Source organism: Rosa rugosa, chromosome 6, assembly GCF_958449725.1.
Source record: "Rosa rugosa chromosome 6, drRosRugo1.1, whole genome shotgun sequence".
In the NCBI taxonomy this organism is placed as follows: Eukaryota; Viridiplantae; Streptophyta; class Magnoliopsida; order Rosales; family Rosaceae; genus Rosa; species Rosa rugosa.
The window spans coordinates 31,808,259-31,831,093 of record NC_084825.1 but is presented as its reverse complement, the minus strand read 5'-3'; the positions used below and the strand labels follow the sequence as shown (position 1 = coordinate 31,831,093).

The following is a 22,835-nucleotide window of genomic DNA, read 5'->3' as shown; positions in this document are numbered from 1 at the left end:
ATTCTTGTCTGGCCATTGTTATGTGTCAGCGGATGGGTATGTAATGACCTTCTTGGCATGAGTTATTATTATCAATGGATTTCCATTATTCAAAAAAAATGCAATACAGAGGAGAATTTTTTTTTTTGTTAGCTTAACTATGAAAGATTATCATTAATGGCCATAAATAATATTTTTTCTTTATATTATTATGAATGTTTTATGTATATATTTTATATAATGCAAGGCTTACGCTATGAATGTTTTATGTATATATTTAATATAACGCAAGGCTTACGCCTTACGCCTTGCTGAGGCTCTCCCGAAAACTTCTTGGACTACGCTTCAACATTTTAAAACATTTTTTTGACTTTGTCAAGGGGAACCCATATGCTTCATAGGCCCAAGATAAACCCCTTCGGCACATGTGAAATGCTCCAACTGTGCATTGCAGCACAATGCCTGGCCACTTTGACAGCTTCGGGGTTCGAACCTAGGTTGGGGAGCACACCCAACTAGGCAAGAACCACTAGGCCACTTGCAGTGGTTAACATTTTAAAACGGATTCGGCTCCTCTAAAGTGAGGATTGCGTGAAGTTAGTAAATTTCATAAAATCTTAACCCTTTAGGTAATTCAATGGTTACAAGAGTCCACATCATCTTTTTATACCCTAAACCATTTAACGTTGCCGTTAATCTAACATTTTTGGTTTTTCCCGTAAACATAACAGCCTCCTCTCATGAGTTGGGAATTGATCGATCCTTTGTGAACTAGGGATCCAACTCCCAACTATTTTCATTTCTTCCTATCTTACCCAAGATCATATTTCAATTGTAATTTCAATTGCATCATGAATTTTAGGTTTTTCAGTTTTGAAATCTAGTGGCTTTCACGTAATACACTTTTTCAGTATTGGTGTGAATAGCAAAGGAGTTTCAACTGTCTTATTCAGTATTCAAAGAAACTGCATAGAGTAAATAGCTGACTAGGGAATCGCCAACCTCTGCTCTTTGATGAATGGTTGCTTTAACTTACTCAATACTCATCCAAGTTTGTTTATGGCCTTTTCAATTCTCATCGTTTATTTAATCATTGGTGAGTAAGTATTAATCATAAGCCATAAGAAACCCTCACCCACTTTAGCCTATAGAAGAGTATAAACTGAATATAGAGGCAATATTACCTGATTTGATTTACATTCTCGTAACCTTGAATGTTTTCCATTGGAAAAATAGATAGAGCGAAACAGAAATGAATTAGACGTGATGGAGTTAACGACGGTTTGCGGACAATACCAGTTAAAATTACATTAGCTGATTTAGGAAGTTAGTTAATTAGTCAAACACGCGCGGGACACACACCTTTGGAAAATTCACACGAACAGGGAGTTTCTGCACTCTAGGGTTCCTGCCTAGGGCAGCCACAGTTTCGCGATGTTGGCGACGAGCGCTGGAACCTCAAGAGCGGCTGCATGTCCGTGGGCCTTCTTGTGTCCATTGGAGGAGGGTTTGCCTCATCCTCAACCTATTCCAAAGGCCAAAACATTCGCCTCTGTGCTCTCTAACTCAGTGGAGTCTTCCGTCTCTCTTAGCGAATTGCCTGCTCCAGTCATACGCGGAGACAAAACTTACGTAAAAATCAATGAAGCTCTATACCAGTATCAGTTGAAAATTTTCAAAACCAATCTTATTGGTAGGCTGCTACTGCGAAAGGGTTCTGTCCCAATGAAAACATCCATCCTCAAGAGCTTGCTTGCCGATCTATGGAAGCCATCAACGCCTTGGCGCTTGGTTCCGCTTGGGATGGGATACTTTGACATTCACTTTGGCACTGAGGAAGACCTACGACGAGTTTGGGGTGGTGGTACATGCACTCTACTCGACGGCCTCTTCCGACTGGCTCAATGGAAGCCTGACTTTGTGCCTGGGGATGTCCTTCCACAAACACATGCCCAAGTATAGGTCAGATTGTATGGCTTGAGCCAAGATTACTAGCATCCTCAGCATCTTATGGAAATTGCGCGGGGAGTGGGTACGCCCTTGCAGTTGGACAAGGCTACCAAGGAGCGTGAATTTGGGTATTACGCTCGGGTGCTAGTGGACGTTGATCTTGCCGGCGAGTTGCCTTCTTCGCTCATGGTAGAGCGTGAGACACATTGTTTTCCTATTGAGATTATTTATGAAAACATGTGCACTCATTGTGGTATGGTTGGACATATGGCCGATCGCTGTAGACAATTGCAGGGTGATTCAAAGCCTCGTAATATTGAGAAACCTACTAGAGTTCCACAGCTGGTGGTCGGCCAGGTATACAGAGTGAAGGAGAAGACTGCTTCAAAAAAAAGTCAGACTACAGAGGTTCAGCCCTTAGTTGAGACAACTGACACTAATGTTGTGATTCCAGCATGCGCAGAAGTCATGCATGTTCATGCTGGCCAAGATTCCTTACAAGTTGGCACGAGAAATATAGAACCTATTGATAATGGGAGAGCTAGTAGTCCAGGGAGCACAGTTAGGTCTGGACCTCCTATTACCAATGACAATCAGTTTGCCATTTTGGCTCATGATGTCATTGTAGGGGCTGCCAATGACTTAATTGAGCAATTAGCAGACCAAGTGTTCCTTGAACCAAATGATCAATCCATTGCCGCAGAGCATTCAAGGGAGATCGCTGTTCAGGCTTCAGTTGATGAGGGGGACTCATTCCCTACCTCCCCCATTGTGACGGAGGGAAATGCAGTTGTTGTTCAAGGGCCAGAGGACGGTATGACCGTTGTCCTTTCTAAATCACAGCAAAAGAAGCAAAAAAAGATAATGCGTGAGAAAATATTACAAGAGCAAGCTTCAGACCGTTACCCTACCCGTAATAGGGCTCCCACCTCACGCCTTAACATATGAAGATTCTGTTCTGGAATGCTCGGGACATGGGCAATGCCCCGACTCAAAGAGTCTTGCGTAGGATGGTTCACTGATATCAACCCTCAATTATTGGTATTTCTGAACCTTTATTAATTTAAGTACACTTAAATCTTCCTTTTGGCGTTCTTTAATGATGTTTCCAGTTGCTGTAAATGACCGGGGTGACCAACCTCCAAATATTTGGCTCTTCTGTGATCAAGCTATTCAACCGACCCTATTACTAGCGACAGATCAACAGCTTACAATCTCTTGCACTTTGGACTCTGTCACTTGTGTTCTGACCTGGGTTTATGCTAAAACAACTACACTGGAGCGTCGTCGACTTTGGCGAGATCTACTTCATGTTAAAATTAACTTTGTCCACGGGCCTTGGATAGTGCTAGGAGATTTTAATTGTGTTCTAGGAGTGTACATACCTCCAACAATATGGAGTATTTGCTACATCACCAAGCATAATTAACACCCACTTTGGGATACCCACGAGACATGGCAAGGCCCAACCGAGACATGCATCGTGTAGCCCTATGTTCAAGCTACGCTACGGTATCCGGAAGTCGCAAATCCGCCACCGGGAAGCCACATTCCCGCCCTTGCAAAGTTGCCTCCACAAACTAGGCATTTCTACACTAGAATAGTTTCTACACTAGAATAGTTGTTACTTGTCCCACATCGAAAACAATGTAAAGGAGATGGCTTCCTTCACCTATAAAAGGAATGCCTCCTCCCACAACTCAAGACATTCATTACATCCCTTGTAATCTCGTTGGGCCGCAAGGCTCGACACACACTAGTATAAGCTTTCAAGTGGACGTAGTCTCCCGCTCATGCGGAGGCGAACCACTATACATCTCGTGTCAACTCTCTCTCTCTCTATCTCTCTCTCTTTGATGCGAACTAGAGTCCCCATGAATTCTAACGTTAACATTTGGCGCCGTCTGTGGGAAGCCAACACAAAGGCTTCGTCACTTACCATTGAGTTAAGTCATCTTAACATATTCTTAGCGGCAACTTGTGCCATCTACCAAGTCAATGCTTGGTCAACGCCGGTCAGGTCTGGTCAACGCTGATCATGAGCGGTCAACACAGAACAAAGCTAAGTCAACGCCCATGGGCCAGTCAACGCTGACAAACGGCAACTCCATCCCAAGTCAACGCTGGTCATCACAAAAGTCAACGCCAGCTCAAATGGGCACCGCTGACCAACAAAAAAAAAAAAAAAAAATTTGTGCTAACTTACTCTGGACACCCAGAAAACTTCTCTGGGCACCCAAGCACAAGCTTCAATCATCAGCGCCTCAGCTGAGCTCCACCCACGAGCTCCGCTCCGCCGAACTGTACACCGCCGGACTATACACAGCTGACCCCAAGCTCCTCGGTCCGACTCTCCACTGAGCACCAAGTCCTCAGCTAGCTACAACACCGCTAGGAGACACCGGCGGCAAAACCTCCGCCAGCCGCAAAACCAACAGCCAAAACTACTCCACTGTCGAGCACCTCTGCTCCATTCAGTTCCGAATCTCCGCCCAACTCCGAGGCTCCGCTCCGCTGGACAACGGCTCCGCCGGCCAAGAGCTCCGCCGTCCATGATCTGCTGATGTCCCAAAGCTCCACTCCGCTGGCCGGATAGCTTCACATCCGAGCAGCTTCAGCCCGAGCTTTACCGCTGAACAACACCTCCGCTGACCAGAACCTCCGCCGAGCAACGTTTCCGCTGGCCAAAGCGCCGCATAGCAGCACCGCCAGGCCTCGCAAGCTCAGGGCAGCAAGAGCAGACCCACTGCTCCGCCGGCCATCTCCTACCAGAGAGGTTAGCGGCCATCAACCCAGCACCGCTGGCAGCGCCCAGCGAAAACCCAGCGGTAATCCGGCAGCAGCACAGCAAAAAAAAAAAAAACAAAAAAAAAAAAACCCAGCGGTAATATCGCCGACACCGACGACCTCTTCACAATTAAATCTTCTCTTCGCACCCAGAAAGCTTCTGTGCGCACCCATGACCATTCTTCGGTCATCATCAGCACCAGCGGTACATCTCCCGCTAGATACGCCCAGCGGTGAGCAGCAACCTCTGCTCCGCTCCGCCAACCGGCAGCCACCGCTAGGCAACCTCCATCCTCCTCCAACATCACCATTGCAGCTCCCCTCGGAAACCTGCAATACCCAAGCCTTGCGGCCTCACCGCACGACACTAGGCCCTCCTTATCTAAATTGCATCGGCAATCCCTGGGTACTTACTGAATATGCCGACGGATTTCCAGCCATCAGTTTTTCCGCCATATTCTGAAGCTTCTTAATCGAGAGCCAGCCCAAGGCAATCACTAAAAGATAAGCTCTTGCTTCTTATACAATTTTATATGGACACCACGTGCCTACTCAGTGCATGTCGTCAGTCATTAGGCACAACACATATATTTTCTTTTATTATTATCGATATCCACCGTCAATTGCTGTAGCCTCATGTGGTTTACCTAGGCTATACGCACAAAGTTGTCAGCATGCCATTACCTCTACAACTTAATTAATTGATTTCATAACTAGTACCCACACATATATAGCTGATGCATATATTTATATCCAGTGGCTATCCAATTAATGCCATATGACAGACACGTTTCCATTATATGCATCTTATCATCTATGCCCAGGGCATGTATAATTGCCATGTTTCACTTGCCATTATACACAATGAGTTCGGTATTCTCCTATGTTGATTTGTAAACAACCATTGGCTGCAATTAGCATCAGCACTACATAATCATATATGGAATGCAGGCCTTTACACCCAAACATGCTTACAAACCCTACATGTGTACATGTCAATTAATTACATATTTGCAATTCAAAATTACAGGCACATGGTCAACTTGCTTCTCTTTTCATATATTGCTACATATGCACATGTTATACGGCTAGTGACAACATGTTATATAGTGTGATACATTATAACTTCTAAAGCATGCCACTTAAACGTCCACAGTATTAGGGCATTACCATTGCCCCCGGTCAATGCACATATCAAACATTTAATAGTTTTACAAACTTACATGATAATTGTTTGCTTTGTTTTGAGGTTCGATTATTTCTCCCGGCAACCTCATCCCCAAAATGGAACCAATACCTCGATGGGCAATTGATGCATTCCAAATAAAGTCTCACGATCGGATACCTCAATCCTTTACAACCTATTAAAACCTCGTTCGATCGGCTCCAGATAAGTCACTATATCTTATCTTTTACGCTCTTGCAATTAGAGCCGTTAAATGCTTTCACTACTTTTAAGCATGCTTATAGAATATCATACTTGATATATTTTTACATGCTTCCATAAACTTTTAAGCATGCCTACAACATTTCGTAGATTTGGCAACACTTTCTAGATCTCACATACTAGATATGCCATGTTTCACATACCGATCTCAATGATCCTTTAGCATATCTACAAAAATGCAAAAATGATATTAGCATCCACATTACAAGTACATGCTATACACATATGCCATGCTTCTATTTTAATTGCAAAATTAAATAAGTATGGGACACTCAAACAAAATTTTATTACTTGCTCTATGTGTTTATCATTTTTTTTAACCAACCGCCAAGCGGTAAGGCTACGCCTCATAATGACAATGACCGCTACGCGGCATTGCAGTCAAGCTTTTCTCCTTCGAGAAAACAGCAAGGGACTAGTTAACACAGCCCACGGCAGCCATTGATCCGGCAGTTAACCCCGACGCTTGGGTACCAAAGATTGGGCTCGCTACCCAACACCCTCTGCTCCGTGCAGCTCCCCTCATCAAACAATTTTCCGACCATCCGGAGGTCTATAGCCAGGAGTGGGGGACTCCTCGCAGGGCCTGGCAGGGGCCCACCCGAAAGGGCAAAAGCGTTCGCTCCAACCAATTCTAGATGGACGATGCACTCGCACTAATTATGCTTGATATACGGCACAAAGCTACGCTTTGGTATCAACCCGCAAGAACACCCTCCTTGACTGGGGACTTCGGGGACTTATACATACAGCCCAGCATAATTAGCACGGCCACGCTCATGCCTCAGGGCGTCACCATCGAGCTACCCGTTAAAGCCTCATGGCAACACAGAGCTCCGGGCTCGTGCCTCAGCGGCACCGCCAGGCTTTCGCGCTCGTGCCTCAGCGGCACCGCCAGGCTTTCGCCCTCGTGCCTCAGCGGCACCGCCGCGCTTTTCGAGCTCGTGCCTCAGCGGCACCGCCAAGCTCCGCGCTCATGCCTCAGCGGCACCGCCGATCTTTTCGCGCTCCGCTCATGCCTTTGCGGCACCCCGAGCTTCCGCTCATGCCTTCCCGGCACCACGAGCTTCCGCTCACGAGCTTACCGCTCATGCCTTCGCGGCACCCTTGAGCTTCCGCTCATGCCTTCCCGGCACCACGAGCTTACCGCTCACGAGTTTACCGCTCATGCCTTCGCGGCACCCTTGAGCTTCCGCTCATGCCTTCCCGGCAACCCACGAGCTCCCCGCTCATGCCTTCCCGGCACCACGAGCTTACCGCTCATGCCTTCGCGGCACCCTTGAGCTTCCGCTCATGCCTTCCCGGCACCACGAGCTTCCGCTCACGAGCTTACCGCTCATGCCTTCGCGGCACCCTTGAGCTTCCGCTCATGCCTTCCTGGCACCACGAGCTTACCGCTCACGAGTTTACCGCTCATGCCTTCGCGGCACCCTTGAGCTCCCCGCTCATGCCTTCCCGGCACCCCGAGCTTCCGCTCATGCCTTCCCGGCACCACGAGCTTACCGCTCACGAGGTTACCGCTCATGCCGTCGCGGCACCCTTGAGCTCCCCGCTCATGCCTTCCCGGCAGCCCTTGAGCTCCCCGCTCATGCCTTCCCGGCAGCCCTTGAGCTCCCCGCTCATGCCTTCCCGGCAACCCACGAGCTTCCCGCTCATGCCTTCCCGGCAACCCTTAAGCTCCCCGCTCATGCCTTCCCGGCAACCCACGAGCTTCCCGCTCATGCCTTCCCGGCACCCCGAGCTTCCGCTCATGCCTTCCCGGCACCACGAGCTTACCGCTCACGAGTTTACCGCTCATGCCTTCCCGGCAACCCACGAGTTTCCCGCTCATGCCTTCCCGGCACCCCGAGCTTCCGCTCATGCCTTCCCGGCAACCCACGAGCTTCCCACTCATGCCTTCCCGACAACCCTTGAGCTCCCCGCTCATGCCTTCCCGGCAACCCACGAACTTCCTGCTCATGCCTTCCCGGCACCACGAGCTTACCACTCACGAGTTTACCGCTCATGCCTTCGCGGCACCCTTGAGCTTCCGCTCATGCCTTCCCGGCAACCCACGAGCTCCCCGCCCATGCCTTCCCGGCAACCCCGAGTTTCCCGATCACGAGCTTTCCGCTCATGCCTTCCCGGCAATCCTCGAGCTTTACGCTCATGTCTACTCGACACACCACACGTTAATGGAACATTGAATTTTTCTACCATTTGTCGTTTACCGACCGCCACAAATCAAATTCTTTTCGCGTTCCATTAATACGAGCGAAAACCAAACAGACACAATCGTACGCGCGGTCATCGTTCATAAGTCACAAGCGCTTACCTTCGCACCGCTCATGCAACTTACATTTATCATATGCAATCCATACGCTCACACGACCATACGCGTTCTCGAGTTTCTACGCCATAATCGATCGTACTCGGCACCATTCGCATATATGCATCAACATGTATCACGCACCTCATACGTTTATATATGCCAACGCATATCGGTGCAACTCACATTTGTTGCCCAATGCAACGAGCATTCTACGTATGCCTGTTTTTTGTCTTTGTTGTGCAGGTTAACGGGTCCCTTCTTGCTTACGGAGTTCGGGGACTTGTAGGGGCTCCGTACCGCCCGGTTACTTATGCTTGGTGACATCGTGTGTATAACTCCCCAACCAAGAAGCTCCTCTTACTTGGGGACTTCGGGGACTTGTACATACCTCCAACAATATGGAGTATTTGCTACATCACCAAGCATAATTAACACCCACTTTGGGACACCCACGAGACATGGCAAGGCCCAACCGAGACATGCATCGTGTAGCCCTATGTTCAAGCTACGCTACGGTATCCGGAAGTCGCAAATCCGCCACCGGGAAGCCACCTTCCCGCCCTTGCAAAGTTGCCTCCACAAACTAGGCATTTCTACACTAGAATAGTTTCTACACTAGAATAGTTGTTACTTGTCCCACATCGAAAACAATGTAAAGGAGATGGCTTCCTTCACCTATAAAAGGAATGCCTCCTCCCACAACTCAAGACATTCATTACATCCCTTGTAATCTCGTTGGGCCGCAAGGCTCGACACACACTAGTATAAGCTTTCAAGTGGACGTAGTCTCCCGCTCATGCGGAGGCGAACCACTATACATCTCGTGTCAACTCTCTCTCTCTCTATCTCTCTCTCTTTGATGCTAACTAGAGTCCCCATGGATTCTAACGTTAACAAGGAGCTCATGAAAAAAGAGGTGAAATTCTTCCCAATGCGGTTTCATGCTCGGAGTTTCAAGATATGTCAACTAATTGTGAACTGTTTCATCTTCCTATTAAGGGCTTGCCTTATACTTGGACAAATAGAAGGGGTATTAGTGCAAGTGTCGAAATGAGGCTTGATCGGTGTCTCAGTAATTCTTCTTGGATGGATATTTGGCGTCATTTGGAATGCTCCACGCTGCCACGTTGTTCCTCAGATCATTGTCCTCCTTTAGTGTCCTTCTCAAGGCTCATGTTTATTCAGAGATCACCGTTCCGGTTTCAGCGCATGTGGTTGGATCATCCAAGTTTTCTTTCTTTGGTGACAGATGTCTGGCAGAGTGTTCACTTCTATGGCAATCCAATGTTTGTCCTGGCTTCCAAGCTTCAGACTCTTAAGCAGAGGATTCGGGCTTGGAGTAAAACTGAGTTTGGGGATGTCAACATAATGGTGGAAAATTCCTTTGTAGACTTGGATATAATTTAGCAGGAAATTGCTAGTTTGGGTCCTTCAGAAGACAGGCTTTCTAAGGAGAGTGCTGCTAGTGCTCAAGTTCATGCGGCCCTTGCTCTTCAAGAAAAAAAAAATTGTGATAAATCAAGGATTAAGTGGCTTACAGAGGGTGACCGTCACACATCTTTCTTTCATGCAATGGTCAAGGTTCGTCAACTAAAACAATCTTTATCCCTTATGAGAGATGGAAGCCGTATTATTGATGACCGAAAAGAGATAAGTGATCATGTAGTAAATTATTTCAGTGAGCTCTTCACAGTAGATCCTTCAGTTAGAGATACTGGTCTGATTTCTAAGGTAATTCCAGAACTTGTGACTAATGAGGATAATGCTCTGCTAACAGCCATTCCCGCGTCTAAGGAAATTTTTCAAGCTATGTGTTCCATGGATCATAATAGCTCTCCAGGTTCAGATGGTTTTGGGGGAGTTTTCTTTATGAAATGCTGGTCAATTGTTAGTGTGGAGGTAGTCAGAGCTGTTCAGAGTTTTTTCACTAATGGTTACATTCTCCCCCATTTTAATTCAAACGTAATGATCTTGATTCCGAAAGTTCCTGGAGCAGATTCAGTAACACAGTTGCGTCCCATTGCTATGGCGAATTTTGTTTTCAAACTTATCACAAAAATTATAGCTGACAGATTGGGACCTATTGCTGCTCGGATTATATCCCCAAACCAAAGTGCTTTTCTTAAAGGCCGCACTATTGCAGACCCTATTATATTGACTTCAGAGTGTATCAACCTTCTGGATCGTAATTGCAAGGCTGGTAACATAGCAATTAAGTTTGATGTGCGAAAGGCTTTTGATACTCTAGACTGGGGTTTCTTACTTCGTGTTTTGAAGGCTTTTGGATTTTCTGATGTTTTTCGGGATTGGATTAAAGCTATTCTGGGTTCTGCGCACTTGTCAATTCTAATAAATGGTGCAATGGAAGGGTTCTTTTCCTGTTCGCGTGGAGTTCGTCAAGGCGATCCCCTATCTCCTATTCTCTTTTGTCGTGCTGAGGAAGTATTGAGTAGGGGTCTGACCAAGCTAGTAGAAGATGGACGTATTGATTTAATATCAGCTCCTCTTGGAATTACTCCGCCCTCTCATGTTCTTTTTGCAGATGATATTATGGTTTTCATGCGGGGTACCAAGCGTTCGCTGAAAAATCTAATGCATTTTGAATTCAGGGCAACGAATCAACAAAGATAAATCATTAGTCTTCCTGGGGAAATATGCTTATCGTCGACGTTTTATTATCCGGAAAATTCTTGGGGTCAAGCAAGGGTCTCTTCTTTTCACTTATCTTGGCGTCCCGATTTTCCAAGGTCGTCCCAAAAGAATATATTTTCAGGCCATCGCCGATAGGGTTCGGTGCAAATTATCATCTTGGAAAGGTTCTTTACTCTCACAAGCGCGTAGGCTGCAGCTCATTCAGTCAGTGATTCAAGGCATTTTGGTCTACAGTTTTCAAATTTAGGAATTTTTTCTGGACAGGGGATCCATTAAAAAAAGGCATGCCTCTTGTAGCTTGGCGTCATTGTTGTAAACCCAAGGAGGAAGGAGGTTTGGGACTACGTGATCTCTTTGAGGCGAATCATGCTCTTCTAATAAAAAGGTGTTGGGAGGTGCTCTCTTCTTCTTCTCCGGCTTCTGTCTTGATGCGAGCTCGATTTTTGAAGGAAGATTTTCAGCCTATAAAATCTTACAAAAGATCCTCAGTTTGGTTGGGTCTCAAAAAGGTTTGGCCTACATTCTTTAATTCGCTACAATGGTGTGTTGGGGATGGCACAAAAATCTCATTTTGGTTAGATAATTGGCTGGGTGAGCCTCTGGTTTCTACTATTGGAGTAAGTGGTTCTGTTCCTCTTCAAGCCAAGGTGCACGAGTTTATTGTGGATTCACACTGGGTTATTCCGGCAGATTTTACTGCTTCATTCCCTCAAGTTGCAGTGAAAATACATCAAATTGCTTTGCCTATGGAAGACACACATGACTCACTTTTATGGCCAGGATCCTCCTCAGGAACTCTGACAGCTAAGGAAGCCTTTATGTTCTTTTCAAATCATATTGATCGTCGAAATTGGGGTAAGGTTATCTGGGACAAAACAATTCAACCACGCAAAAGCCTTGTTGTTTGGAAGGCTCTTCATGGACGATTGCTAACCGATGATGCTTTACAGCGGCGAGGTTTTTCCCTCCCTTTCTCGTTGTTCTTTATGTGGTAGTCACGCCGAGTCAGATGTGCATCTTCTTCTACGCTGTCCGCGAGTTGTGGAGTTATGGAAATGGGTTGGCCTTCTTTTTTCTCATTCTTTCTCCCCTTGGAATGCTCTTGAGGACGTGTTTTTTGGAGCTTCTGTTTCTGCTCTCTCTAAGCATAAACGTCAGCTTTGGTTTCTGGTAACTTGCAACCTAATTTGGTATATTTGGCTTACTAGGAATCTGCTGCGTTTTGAAGGTAAGGATTTTAATGTGTTGGATGTCCAACATCATCTTCTGGGATTATTCAAGGAGGCTGCTATGCATTCCTTCCATCCCTACAATAAACATGCTGATGTTTCTATTTACTCTATTCTTAGTATCTCGCAATTATCAGCCACTGCTCCCAGTTTCATTCCATGCTTTAATTCTTAAGAGGTGGCGCCGGTTTTTCTATGTCTTCAAAGGAGCAACTGTACTATAGTGTACTATGGAACGCAAGGACAAGAATGCTGCTGTTGGTTTTGCATGCATGCACAATTAAGTGAGCATTTGTTTATCATCTCTAGTTAGAGAATTGTAAGATTTGGGAGGTCAGGTTTTGTCCCCCTCATTACTTGTACTATCTTTTTAATAAAATAGTGGGCTGTTTGCCCGCTCTTCCTAAAAAAAAAAAAAAATTTGGCCACTTTAATAACCATTGGATTAATTAAATGATTAAGATTTTATGAAATTTATATAACTTCACACAATCCTCACTTTAGAGGAGCCAAATCCTTTTAAAACATTGGTTTAAATAGAATAGTTTGTTACTAATCCACTGTGGGAATGTCTAATCGTCTTTCTCTACATATCTTTTCCTCCCTCAGAGTGGCATCCCTACCTCCATCTCTTCTCGTCTTCACTCACCCATTTCATTTTCCAAAAACAAAGATTTCCTCATAGGTGGTAATATGCTAGATCAACGATGATTTAGACCATGGCTACCAAGGTTGTACCCCAATCCGTGCCAAAAAAAAAAAAAGGGACCGGGAAGGAGATCTCCCTATTGGGAATAGTGGATCCCAGATGAAGAGTTGGATCGAATATCAAGTAACCACCTATGAAAATTTAGTTGCAAAGACTTTGGTAGTGGTACTGGCCGATACTGGTACGATCAACAATTTAGCGTGGAGAGGCTATGGGATTGTTGGTTGGGTTCCAGAATGGCCCAATTTATTTTTGTTTTCATTGCTCTTAAAGCTTGTAGTTCCAATTGGACAGGTTCAATCTTAGGTCTTGTAATATTGGTCTTGGTGTCTCTTTCTTACTGCATTCATTTCCTGATAAAAAATATAAAAAAATTGTGAGAGTTGATTTTTTTTTTTTTTTTTTAAACGAAAGGCTAGCGGCCGACATATTACTAGCTACCATAGTTTTGGTACGTACGTATTAAGTTTATTTAGAGTTTACGATATAATTTTTCTTACAAATTAAACAGCTACTAGTCATGCCCGATGTTCATGTTGTTGCCCTTACCAATAACATTTTATGGTAACATGTTGAATCGAGGAAGCACCCGATGATTATATTCCAAGCCAAACTGGCACACCAGTGCCTAGAATCCATGACTCTCCTTGAATGAAACGACTGACTGAAAGGGCTGACCTCCTGTGGACTATTAAGCACGTGAAAACAAGGCCATCTAACCCTCTTGTCAGTTGAGGCACCCACTCCTACATTCATATACTCCCCATAATACAGTGTTGAAAGTGCAAAACTACCTCTCCATTCCGTCCACCCCTTTGGATCAACCAAACCATCCAAATCTGTCTTCAAGAACAGAGTCATCGAGTATCTCTGCCACGGCTGACCAAGGTAAGTCCTATACGAACCCTTAACCCCCTCAAACTCCTTCGCAGGTCTAACGCGACAACCTTGAATAACAATGCCCGTGTTCTCTCCCGGGTTGTCGCGTCCTTGGGCAGTTAACATGTTGGATTGGTGCCCCATTGGCCTCCTCACAAGAATGTCGCAATTTTGTAGCACGACGGGGGCGTCACCGAATATGAAATCCATTGTGCCATATATGTGACAGTCACGGTAGAATTGCCTTAGGGAATGGGTGTAGAGAGTGTCTTGGTACCCCTTAATGCTGCATCGGTAAAACACTACCAGGTCAGAGCTGACCCTCAATGCCACTGCTTGGTGCTTTTGTGGACCGGCCGTATTCTCAAACGTTATGTCCCTCGCCCAAAAACCATCCCCTAAGACACCTGCAAACGACAATATTATAAGTGACTAGTTCATAGTCATTAATTGTACTATGGTTGCATATTCTAGCTTACATGATATATTTTCTGACAATTAAAAAGAAAAATTTCTAAAATCCGCTATTGCACCTTGATAAAAGAGAGTTGTGCTACTGCTAGCTATGTATTGACAGAGATAAAGTTAATTTGGAATATATAATGATTGATTTTTGGGATCAAACTCACCGAATGTGGCTGAGGTCAAAGTGCTGTCACCGTCCACGACACTGCGGCTACCAGTGATTACAGTTCTGTCCATGCCATCCCCAACAAGCATCGCATTCTTCATATGTCCACCAATCTCCACCTTCTCATTATAGACTCCGGATTTCACATAGATTATGGCTCTTAGAGGTCGCCTGTGACCCATTCTAGCAAGTGCAGCCACGGCTTGGTTAAGTGATGTGTGAGTGCCTGAACCATATTTTGCAACCACAAAGTCAGCCCTGGATGTTGCTGGACTCCATGATGCTAAAAGCCCTCCATTTGACCTGGGGTTGGAGTTTTGTCCATGTGGTACGTCTACTATATATAACACCATAAATTACAAAAACTCAGTTATGATAATAAGAAAAGCAGTACTTGTGGAGTTGTGGTCAGGGAATTAACCAAGAGATCGATCAAGGTTGGAAGCTTGGAAATTGACACTTGGGACAGCAATTTGAATCACTAAATACTAATCATTATCGTCATTTTCACTAATGTAACACCAAAAGAAAAAATCGCTCATCATTTCATTACAAAGAATTAGTTGCAATTTTGATAGACGGAGCATGAGAAGCCACACTACTTTTGGGGATAAATCAAGAGGAACAATGAGTATATAGACGTTTTTGTTGACGTGTCAGTCATTATTAGTTGACGCGTGAGTCATTATGTTCACATGTCAGTCATTATTAGTTGACGCGTGAGTCATCTAGAGAATATGTGTATTCAGTAGTTTCCTTATAGGAATTAGTTTCCTATACTAGATTGTACTAATGTGTAGTACAAGTATAGTACAATAGGGTTTTGTATATATATCCCTTACACAATTGTGAATAATATAGAAGAATTCTCACTCACAAATATTTTCTCAATATTTGACTGTTTTATGTAAAAGTTTGGAAAATAGTAACTTCGAGCGCAAATTGTACGTGTTTTTTTTTTTTTTTTTTTTTTGCAATAAAAAAGATAGAGGTGAATAATAAATTATTCTCAATGTGAACAGGTATAACTTCAGAAATAGAAATTCAGACCAAAAAAACTTAATTCAGAAATAGAAATAATAAGAATTCGATTGTCACCTTACCTTTCTCTAACCAAAAAATAAATAAAAAATGTCCCTCCGCTAAATGTGCAACACAAAATATTCCTAATAGCAAGATGTCTTAACTGTATGTTTCAGTTGGTAACAACTAACAACTAACACAAAGGAAGCCTTAGTTGTCAAAAGACCAGAACACTTGAAAGACACAAACACCAATGGAAAACAGAGAAGGATGTTAAGTAAGTGGGTTACCCTGAGAAAGGCAACTCCAGCAAGTGGAATCGAAGGCAATGTTGGACTTGAGCCGAGCAGAAGCAATGGCACTGTGAGGCGGCATCATTGATTCCAAGCTTCCCAATACCGAGACGAACCTATATATACTACAGATAACAATCATATATAAGAAAATCTGATTCCCATAAATGAATCCGTGATTTAAGAATGAAATGAAATTGCTAAAATCAGAATTCTCCATCTTAAGCCAAAAACAAGACAACAGGGGGCAGGAATAGAAATTCCATGACCCACAAGCCAAACTATCGATAAGATTATGAACATCTACCATCTCCCTTGCCAAGGTTCATCATCAGTCTCAGTACCTTGGTCTTTGAACGCATGGTCTGCAATATTAATATCCACAACTCTCCTCAGACTGAAGAGCTTAGCTAAAGCCATGTTCAAATTGTTTTATTCTGATTTCCTACGTTGAACATTGTATGTGAATCATACACCGATTAAACGACGCAATTGTATGAACTATTCCGCCTATCACCCAACATCAATTACAATAGCGCAACAACAAAAACAATAGCCAACTCTAATGAGATTTAAATCATGAAATCTAATATAGACTCTGTGCTTTTGAAATCAAACATGTCGTAACCAAAACATACAATTGTCCTGTATAACATTATTCGTCTTGCTCTTATAAAACAGACAGAGAAAATCATTCTTTAACCAAAATGTAAAATTGAAAGTTACAAAAACGAATGACCCCCTAAAAAACACAACATTTGCTTTACTCCTGTATTGCCTGCCATAATAGAACCCCTCTGTTTGCAACTTTAACCAAGAGGCAGTGATCAGGCATCTAACCAAGGGTACACTTTTGGCGATGAAGGCAACCGTGCTGTAAGAACTTCAACTCCGGTCTCAGTCACCTACAAATTAAGGAAGAAAAGAAAGATAAAGGAATTAGAAATGTAAGCCACTATAGCTGCATTCAGCCCAGAAAAATAATCACAAATGAATAACACATCAGCTAACATCATGACAACAACGGCTAACCTATCTTCCTATGAAAAAGAGATTCCTAACTAAATCTCAATGGCATTGTAATTCAATGAAAAAAAATGGCAGATTTGATTTAAGACAAAATACCAAGATACTAGCTTAAGGTACTTCCTTATCATCTCATAGGCAACATTTGAAGTACTAATGCTAGCATGCCACGATATCCATCCTTTTATAACATGGAACTAGAAGATGTCTTCATTTTCTTTACATACTTATGGTGACTGAAGACCCAGAACAAATTTCAGAAACAGTTTCCGAGAAGAACGAAAAAAAAAAAAAAATCAATGCATACAGATCAATCCAAGAATATGCACAGAGATGCACAGAAAACCAACAAGAAAGTTATTCTCACAGTCAGAGTAATGGCACTTAGAAGTTGCAAACAAGTTAGTAGTTACTAACATAACATAATAAAAGGAACTGCACAGTTACCAGAAGTGTGTGCTCAAATTGAGCACTTCGTTTTCCATCTGCGGTAACATCAGTCCACCCGTCAGGCCACACTCGATCACGCCAAATTCCTATTGATATTTTGTTCATATTTAATAAGGTGTGGCCAGCAACCAAAAAACAATTCAATATGCTCATAACAACTTTTCAAAAATACCTGCATTGATCATTGGTTCAATCGTAAAAGTTTGTCCAGCTTTCATCACTCCAACTGCTTTATTTCCTGCTTGGATTAAAGGTACCAATGCATTAAAAGGAGAAGCAAAAAAAATATATATGAAAAAAAAAAATCAATGACCGTAGATACACAAGCTTCTTAAAGGAGCATACTTGCATAGTGAGGAATATTTGGTGCACAATGAAAGAGCTCCCCTATACCATGACCACAATATGATTTCGCCTGTTGGTGCAATACAAGAATACTCAGTCTTATCTGTTATTCTTAAAATTGAAAGTACTGTGCAAGTCCAAATACAAGTTACAAATTACCACAGAAAATCCCGCCATCGTAGCATGGCGATTAATGACTTCTCCAACTTCACGAAATCTAACTCCAGGTTTTACTGCACTCAACAAATATCACGAATCAGGTATTACGCTTTCGAACCCAAATACTTGAAATTATACTATTGTACACTTCCAATTACAAACGAATAGGTTGACTTCTCCGACACAATCAGTTATCACTATAATCTAGAATTTGCCGATACAAAACCAAGCAAAAACAAAACCACAAAGATATTTCAAGAATGATTGCAACTTGCCCGGCATCAAATAAGTATACAAGCAATATCAGAGCAAATAAATAACAAAAGTGAATAAAATGAATAGGAGACACATGAGAACACTTGAGAAAAGGTGCAATTTTCTTGGACCCCTAAAAAATCCAGCGTGACAGATAAGACACCCCAATATCAAAATCCATCATGGAACAACTGTAAATTTTACTTGAGAATCCCCAACCCCCAATGATAGATCAGTAATGCACCAAATAGTTATATCGTAATGCATACCAATGGATATTGCTTTTTCCAAGCACTCATAAGTACACTGGACTAGCCGTCGAGACTCTTCATCAACATTTCCCACAAAGTATGTATCATTGAGATCAGCTGTATTATGAGTTTACAATTGGTCAAGCAAAGAACATGAGAGAATTTTGAACTATATGTTAAATGTGCAAAGCAGGTATTACCATGGACACCCTTGTAAAACACAGACACATCAACATTGACGATATCACCATCCTCTAATTTCCTGGAGCAAAAGTTTCACTAAAATGACATAGAACAAAAAAAGGCTACAATGCTATACACAACTGCCTCTAATAATTCTAATCTAGTAATCTCGTAAAAGAAAACTGTCAAGATTATGCTAAAGTGGACCGCAAGTTCAAACATGGAACCAAAAAGAGCACAAAACAAAAGAAGTAAGAATGGAAAAAAAAAATACTGTAAAAACAAAATTTTACAAACCCCTAATATAAAACAAGATTTTCCCATTAAGTATTTCAGAACCCAAAAGGCACTGGCAAATATAAAATACGTAAGAGATATACCTGGCATCAGGAATCCCATGGCAAATTACTTCATTGACTGACCTGTGATGATGAAACAAGACAAAGCACAATTACTTGATCAATATCGTACAATCTCAATAAAAAACTATTAGAAAATCTACAAGCAAAAAGTACCTACGTGCAGCAAGACTTTGGGAAAAAATGATAATTGAGGGGAGATGGATATCCACCTGCAGCGAGTTTACAAGTCAGACAACCAAACGAACAAGATTCGGCCTAGTCCACTAAAAAGCATAGAAGGTGTGTGTGTGTGTGTGTGTGTGTGTTTAGTCATATAGCTATGTAAATTATAATTGAATAGCTATGTAAATTATAATTGATAAGCAAAGCATAGAACTGATATGATCAAAAATAGACATTAAATTATATGAATATAAAACTAAGGAATTGAACTAGTAAACACACTGCAACATCAATAAGAACTCACTAAAGAGCATATAAAACTTGAATGAAAATCCTAGTTTTGGCATGCTACATATAATGGTGAAGGCCTATTATATACCCGCAGCAATAGTAGCATCATGGACCACCCGATCAATTTCATCAGTCGTGATACCAGGTCGTATGACACGAGCAGCTGCATCCAAAACCTCTCTTGCAATCTGAAAACAAAGAACAACCCAATATAAGTAAAACTTAAGCAGACGATATAGTGAAGAGTTCCCATTTGATACTTAATAATATCATTCTATACATACAACCCTTCTCATCTCTGCTCAATCTCTCTCTAAAAAAAAAACAGAAGAAGAAGAAGAAGAAGACATACAAGCTCAATCCCTAAACTGAACTATCTGATTTGCTAAAACATACAAGCTCTGTAAGAGATGTTCCCTAAACCTGTTATTCTGTTTGACTCATAGAAATGTTCATCAAGGACAATCAAATGATCATATAGTAATAATAAAACATATTCTCAGTCTTGTCTCCTTTGTTTAGTCATCTTAATGTAAGTGTTCCATCTCTTTTTAAAGTTTCACATTTCCTTTTCAGGAGAAATCACTTTGACTTTATTAACAGAAACTCTTCCATCCAAAGCACTATCAGTGAGAAAAATTGTTAAGACATGAAGTCTGATGTAATAGAAAGAATAATTAAAACTTTGAAGAGAGAAAATCCTTAAATGAAAAAGTCAAATCATCAGCAAAATTTGCATTTGTTTAAGGTCTACAGGATAAAGTGAAAAGGCACTGGCAGCAAATTAAAAAGAAAATAAGTAACAAGATAACACTAGTTCATCAGAATTAAATATAACGAAAGAAAATAAGAAATAAGCAATTGCAACTTACTCGACAAGTTTCTCGCATCCTCTCAATTTGATCCGGAGTTTTGATCTTCAAAATGAATATACAATTAATTACTTGCAAAATAAGAAAAAAGGAAACCTAGAGCAGAAAGTCTAACTTGATAGCAGTCATAGCACATCAACCTATACCAAAACTATGAATTTTATGAGGTTATCAAGTACATTCTTACCTCAACAACACGCTGCAGGTCACTACTGGGCTCCTCTTTTGGGATTCCCTGCAATTTTTGAAAGGTCAAAACCATGATGCCATATTTGCATCTAGAAGTAGCAACACAATGCAGCATCTACTTCCAATTAAATCAGCAAAAGATGCAGTGCATCTATGCAAATAAACCATGAGGATTACATAGAAATGATTCCAAAACTTACATCAGCTGCCCAATCAGGTAAATCAATATGAGCAGGTACCACATGCTTACTAGATATAGGATATGGTCTCAATGTCCTGCACAAGACAGATATCAGTTTCAGAAACTCCATAAGCTGATTAATTCTTGTGATTTATAACAATTTATATGATGTCATAGCCATGATACGTAACTTTTCACACCATAAGACTAAGAATGCCAAGGGTCAGACCCATCCAGCATGATTAACATTAATGCATAATTAAGATTAGTGAAAAGGCAGGCAAAAACATAGAAACATACCCAGTCCAATCAAAATAAGGAAGTTTCGGAGTTCGACCCTGTCCTTTCTTCATGCAATATTCCCAGCCTTCGTTCTCTGGATTTCCCGTCCCATTGGACTGTTTGGCCTTTAAATGTACTGATTTATGCGAGCTCCACGAAGCCTTAAAACAATCCTGAGTGCTGATAAGAGTCCAAATCTCCACAATCAGTCAAACTTACAAATCATTTTCAAACTTCTATCAACATACGCTATCGATTCTAGTCAAATCAAACCGCTAATGTGTTCTAAATCCTGATCAAGCTAAACCCAAAAAGATCAACTCACTATAATTTCTAAAGGGCACCCTAATAATCCACTATTAACACAAAGAAGGAAATCATTACAAACCAGAAAGCGGCATCTTCACGAGGAAGCTTCAATTCCACACACTTGGGACACCTGCAAATGGAAAATTAAAGCTTAATTCAACAAAAGTTCCAATCTTTCAAGCCATGAACATTCAAGAATTCTTAGAATCAAGTACTTCTCATATAGTAGCATCAAGATTATAGCTTTATTAATCAAAAATCATAAAGATTACATCTTTGAGTAGCGAAATTGAAAAAAAAAAAATGAGAGTGAGAAATTGACATACTGAAGATTGGCGGGTTTGCTGCAACGAGCACACGAGAGGGTGGCGACGTCGGCCATGATCGTATTCAGTAGCCTCAGGCGAGCTGTGAGACAATCGTTTGAGTTGAGAGGGAAATCAGTTGGAGATTTCTGTATTTATACATTTATTAATTTTCCCGCAAATATTATGGAAAAAATAAAATAAAAAATAAAAACTATGTCAAAGAAACAAAAATGGAAACAACACGCAACGAAGAATGCAGAAATTCTTCACATTTGACTTGATCCATATTAATAAAACCAAAATAAGGAAGAGTAGAGGAAAATGTTGTTGGTATGCATTAGTCAATAATAGCAATAATAATAAATTCTGACATACGAATTTGGCTGAAAAGTAAGAGTCATTCAAATAATATTTTTATATCGTGAAATGGTACAGTAATTTTGCAAATTCATGCTATCTACGAAGTCTGCTATCAATTATTCCTATCTCTAGACTCTACTGCAATGTGTAAATGTAAATATTCACACCGCTCCAAGAGTATTAGAATGTTCTTGGTAGATTGTTAGCTCTGTCACATTGTCTCAATTTTCATGAGTAATGTCTCATGTGTTCATATCATTTATCTATCATGAAATTGAATGTGGTACTTGGTTGTTGGTTGTTAATGTTACACAAATTTAAAATGGTTCATGCATACATGTTACACTAGAAACATGTTAAAGGTTTATGCAACCCCATGAAATTAATAGATGATGTATAAGTAGGTTTCTTTTTTGGGTTCTCAATATAGATACATTTATCTATTCGGTTTTTTTTTATCTGATTATGATTAGAAAATTAATAGATATTAAATTTACATAGTTTTTCACAAAATTTACAATGTTACACTCAGAGTTTCTTTTTTTATTTTGACACCCTATTTTTTCGGATTAATCGTGGTATCTCAAAAACTTCTTAGGTCCAATGATTAATCTACTTGGGGCCAAAACGGCCAACATGATAGTGCAACATCTCCACTCGCCACGTTAATAATTTAGCAATTACACTAAACCAACTTAGTCTTCAAACGCAGGACATGAGGATTCTACATCTTGAACATTCCTGTGGAGGGACTCAATTTATCCACTAAACCACTTATCGTGATTTAAACCTTGAGCGGTTTAAATCAATGTATTAAAAAACGCGTCTTGAAAGGTAGGATTTCGCCATCAAAATGCCTTAGTTTTTAGGGCTCCCAATCTACGTCTAACATCTCGCTAAAACTCAATATTGGAGGGGAATCTATGATCAAAGTGCTCGAAATAGAATGGAAGATCTACT

At 41.8% G+C, this 22,835-nt stretch overlaps 3 protein-coding genes across 3 annotated transcripts; 1 reads left to right on the top strand and 2 right to left on the bottom strand.

Moving 5' to 3' along the window:
* Positions 1–1,413: 1,413 nt before the first annotated feature.
* LOC133716589 (uncharacterized) lies at positions 1,414–9,881 on the top strand. The gene is made up of 3 exons (XM_062143281.1): positions 1,414–1,935; positions 2,026–2,743; positions 9,724–9,881. The coding sequence occupies exons 1-3, from the start codon at positions 1,414–1,416 to the stop codon at positions 9,879–9,881; spliced, it is 1,398 nt and encodes a 465-aa protein (XP_061999265.1).
* Positions 9,882–13,578: 3,697 nt separating this feature from the next.
* Positions 13,579–16,310, bottom strand: LOC133716588 (probable pectinesterase/pectinesterase inhibitor 36). The gene is given in 4 exon segments (XM_062143280.1): positions 13,579–13,739; positions 13,741–14,350; positions 14,573–14,911; positions 16,235–16,310. Coding segments are annotated over 4 exon segments (1,104 nt in total). The 3' UTR covers positions 13,579–13,660.
* A 146-nt stretch (positions 16,311–16,456) lies between these two features.
* On the bottom strand, positions 16,457–21,813 carry LOC133718082 (methionine aminopeptidase 1A-like). Its single transcript, XM_062144885.1, has 16 exons — positions 21,534–21,813; positions 21,287–21,337; positions 20,917–21,078; positions 20,636–20,711; positions 20,434–20,481; positions 20,247–20,291; positions 19,463–19,562; positions 19,079–19,130; positions 18,940–18,981; positions 18,577–18,638; positions 18,395–18,493; positions 17,871–17,944; positions 17,712–17,781; positions 17,539–17,604; positions 17,364–17,452; positions 16,457–16,795 (listed from the first exon to the last, which is right to left on the bottom strand). The coding sequence occupies exons 1-16, from the start codon at positions 21,587–21,589 to the stop codon at positions 16,718–16,720; spliced, it is 1,170 nt and encodes a 389-aa protein (XP_062000869.1). The 5' UTR covers positions 21,590–21,813; the 3' UTR covers positions 16,457–16,717.
* Between the last annotated feature and the right edge of the window lie 1,022 nt (positions 21,814–22,835).